Source organism: Pinus tabuliformis, chromosome 3_2, assembly GCF_031772625.1.
Source record: "Pinus tabuliformis cultivar Carrire ecotype Pingquan chromosome 3_2, CPIR1, whole genome shotgun sequence".
In the NCBI taxonomy this organism is placed as follows: Eukaryota; Viridiplantae; Streptophyta; class Pinopsida; order Pinales; family Pinaceae; genus Pinus; species Pinus tabuliformis.
Window position 1 is genome coordinate 1113218758 of NC_142302.1, and position 2427 is coordinate 1113221184.

Below are 2427 nucleotides of genomic sequence, written 5' to 3' on the forward strand. Positions count from 1 at the left end.
CATCCTTTGTGCATTTTTTACCATTTCCTAGAACTCCGAATGGGTCACTTAGATGAAGAATAACCCATGAAACATTGGACACCTATCAAGACACGTTTGTTCATAGGGAATCCTTTCATTCTTCAAAATCAACACGTACAACAAAAGCGCAACAACTAATTTTTTTAATATATCCTAAATGGTGTACCGTATTGAGCTGAGTTTTTGTCAGCAAGTTAATATCATTACAATTATCCTCCACAAAAAAATTAAGCTAAATATGACTCACATTTCTCGGAAATCATGAAACAAACCTAAAATTGAGTTTATTCATCTCATACCCATGCATCTCCTCTAAAAATTTCATGGAAAATGGGTACAAGATTTAATATATATGGTGAAAATACGTTTGCAGCGTTAGCGCAACACAAAGAAGAACCACCAAATATATTTAGACCTTTGTATTTGCAAATGATGTCACAAAGTTTAGGGTAGCTACAAACCCACCAAATTAAATGACCAAGCTTGACCTTGACTAGTCTAACATAAGACTCTAACAAAATGCATATGCAATTCATAATAATCTGCCTATCCAAAAATTTAAAGAGAAATAAAATCCTAATAATGTAAATTTTAGATTTATTTTTATTATTCCATTCTAGAGTATAAAAGAAGATAATACATAAAAAGTATTCTAGAGTATAAAAGAAGATAATACATAAAAGTATCATACAATGGGGTGCTCAAAGAAGGTAATACATAAAGAGTATCAAAGAAGTACAATGGGTTGCTCTGAAAGCTATTTCAGTGAAAAATTAATTGTAATATTTCACTTTAGTTTAGTTATTAACTGAAACACACGATTAGCCAAACCAACACTGCATTACCGGTTCCATTTCCTGTGAAACAACAATTGCAGGATGAAAAAATTTAGAATTGCGAAATATACAGTAACAGTGTCTCTGTGAGAAGCAAAAACCAGTGAGGATCTGCTTAGCGAGAAGCCTGGAACGATAAAATAATTCATCATTCATGCAAGAAAGAAAAAATAAGCGAAGATCTTTCCGTTTAAAGATAGCCACTTGACGACGAAAGATCTTTCCCCTTTATTTTCTTCAAAGGAAGAAGGTTATTTTTCAGCCAAGAAATCCGGTCTGCCTCCACACCGCGTTTCGGACTCGGCTCATCTCTCGGCCTTTCAGCCCCACGCCTAGCCAACCTGACGATGTGCTAAAATTCCGGCAGCGATCGTGCTCCCTCGCCAGGTACTCGTGCGGTGGCAGCCTCTCCTCCTCCTCGTGGCCGGCCATGTCCAAATCGTCTGCATCGGGGTTCTGCTCTTTCAGGTGGCCGACTCCTAGTATTTTGCTCCAGTCCAACACGTTAACGGGAGCCGATTGATGATGATGTCGGAGCCCGCCGTCCGACGAGCAATCTCCGATTCTCGGATTCAACCGCAGGCTCCCGTGGTTACAATTCTTATCATTGCGATCTTCGACAGCTTCAAGATCGGTTTCCTCCATCTCGACAGGCCACAGGTATTCTTCCCAGAGATCGTTTATACTCCCTGACAACATCGTATATGACGAACGGGAGTATCTATCCATGTGATTCGAACCAGTGACGGGGGTTCTTGATCATGTGGGTAGTCAGCAGTTCGATCCCTACCAACAGCAACCAAAATCGAACGTATTCTCTAATTCTTTTGCTTGCTTTTCCATGGAGGATTCTTTAACAGCTCATTTCCAGAACCAGGAAATGAGCGCCTTGGGCCTCGTTCGAATCCCCTTCCGGCTACCGCTCATGCCTCCACACTTGAAACCCGCAACCAACCTTTCATTTATTCTGTTCCCTCACTCCCCCATTTCATTTCATTTCATCTCCAGCTTATTTTCATTTTGCACGCATTTGGCTTCGTTGACAGGTCATGGAACTCACTACGTACTTGGCTTGCCACGCGTCAATTTAAATTGGTATGAGAGGTATTGAAGTCGGAGTCTTTCCACCGGGATCGGCGTGAAATAGCAGGTGAGCCATCTGCAGAGACATTGTGGCAAGGGTTAACGAGCCTGCTGCTATCGAGTATTAAATGTTCGTTTAGTTCCAAGCTCGATAGCCATATAGTTTTCGGTGGGGATGGAGTGTTCGGAAAGCACCGCGGGGGTTTTTCCGGTGAAAATCCAGCAACAATTTATTGGAATTGCAAGTTTGATAGCTAGTTTCTGCACAATCAAAGCGTCACTGGGGTTTTTTAGGGTGCTGAATCCGAATATGCAGTTAAAAAACCATTTTAATTGCAACAAATCATGATTTAATCTCAATTTCTTCCGTCGGATTCCGTCACCGGAATCTCCAAAAAGTCGCATTATAGACAACTCTGTTTTATATGCAGTTGTCTATAACGCGACTTTTTGAAAGCCTTTCCGGCGGGTTTTTCCGGTGAAAATC

The 2427-nt window shown here is 41.0% G+C and overlaps 1 protein-coding gene across 1 annotated transcript; it reads right to left on the reverse strand.

The window, feature by feature from the left end:
- Positions 1-892: 892 nt before the first annotated feature.
- Positions 893-1830, reverse strand: LOC149184551 (protein S40-6-like). The gene has a single exon (XM_089418934.1). It carries the CDS (start codon positions 1584-1586, stop codon positions 1116-1118), a length of 471 nt encoding a protein of 156 aa, XP_089275060.1. The 5' UTR covers positions 1587-1830; the 3' UTR covers positions 893-1115.
- Positions 1831-2427: the final 597 nt, after the last annotated feature.

Excerpts from the sequence above, each read along its gene's own strand:
- LOC149184551 (XM_089418934.1), bottom strand. The coding sequence starts at position 1,586 with ATGGATAGATACTCCCGTTCGTCATATACGATGTTGTCAGGGAGTATA.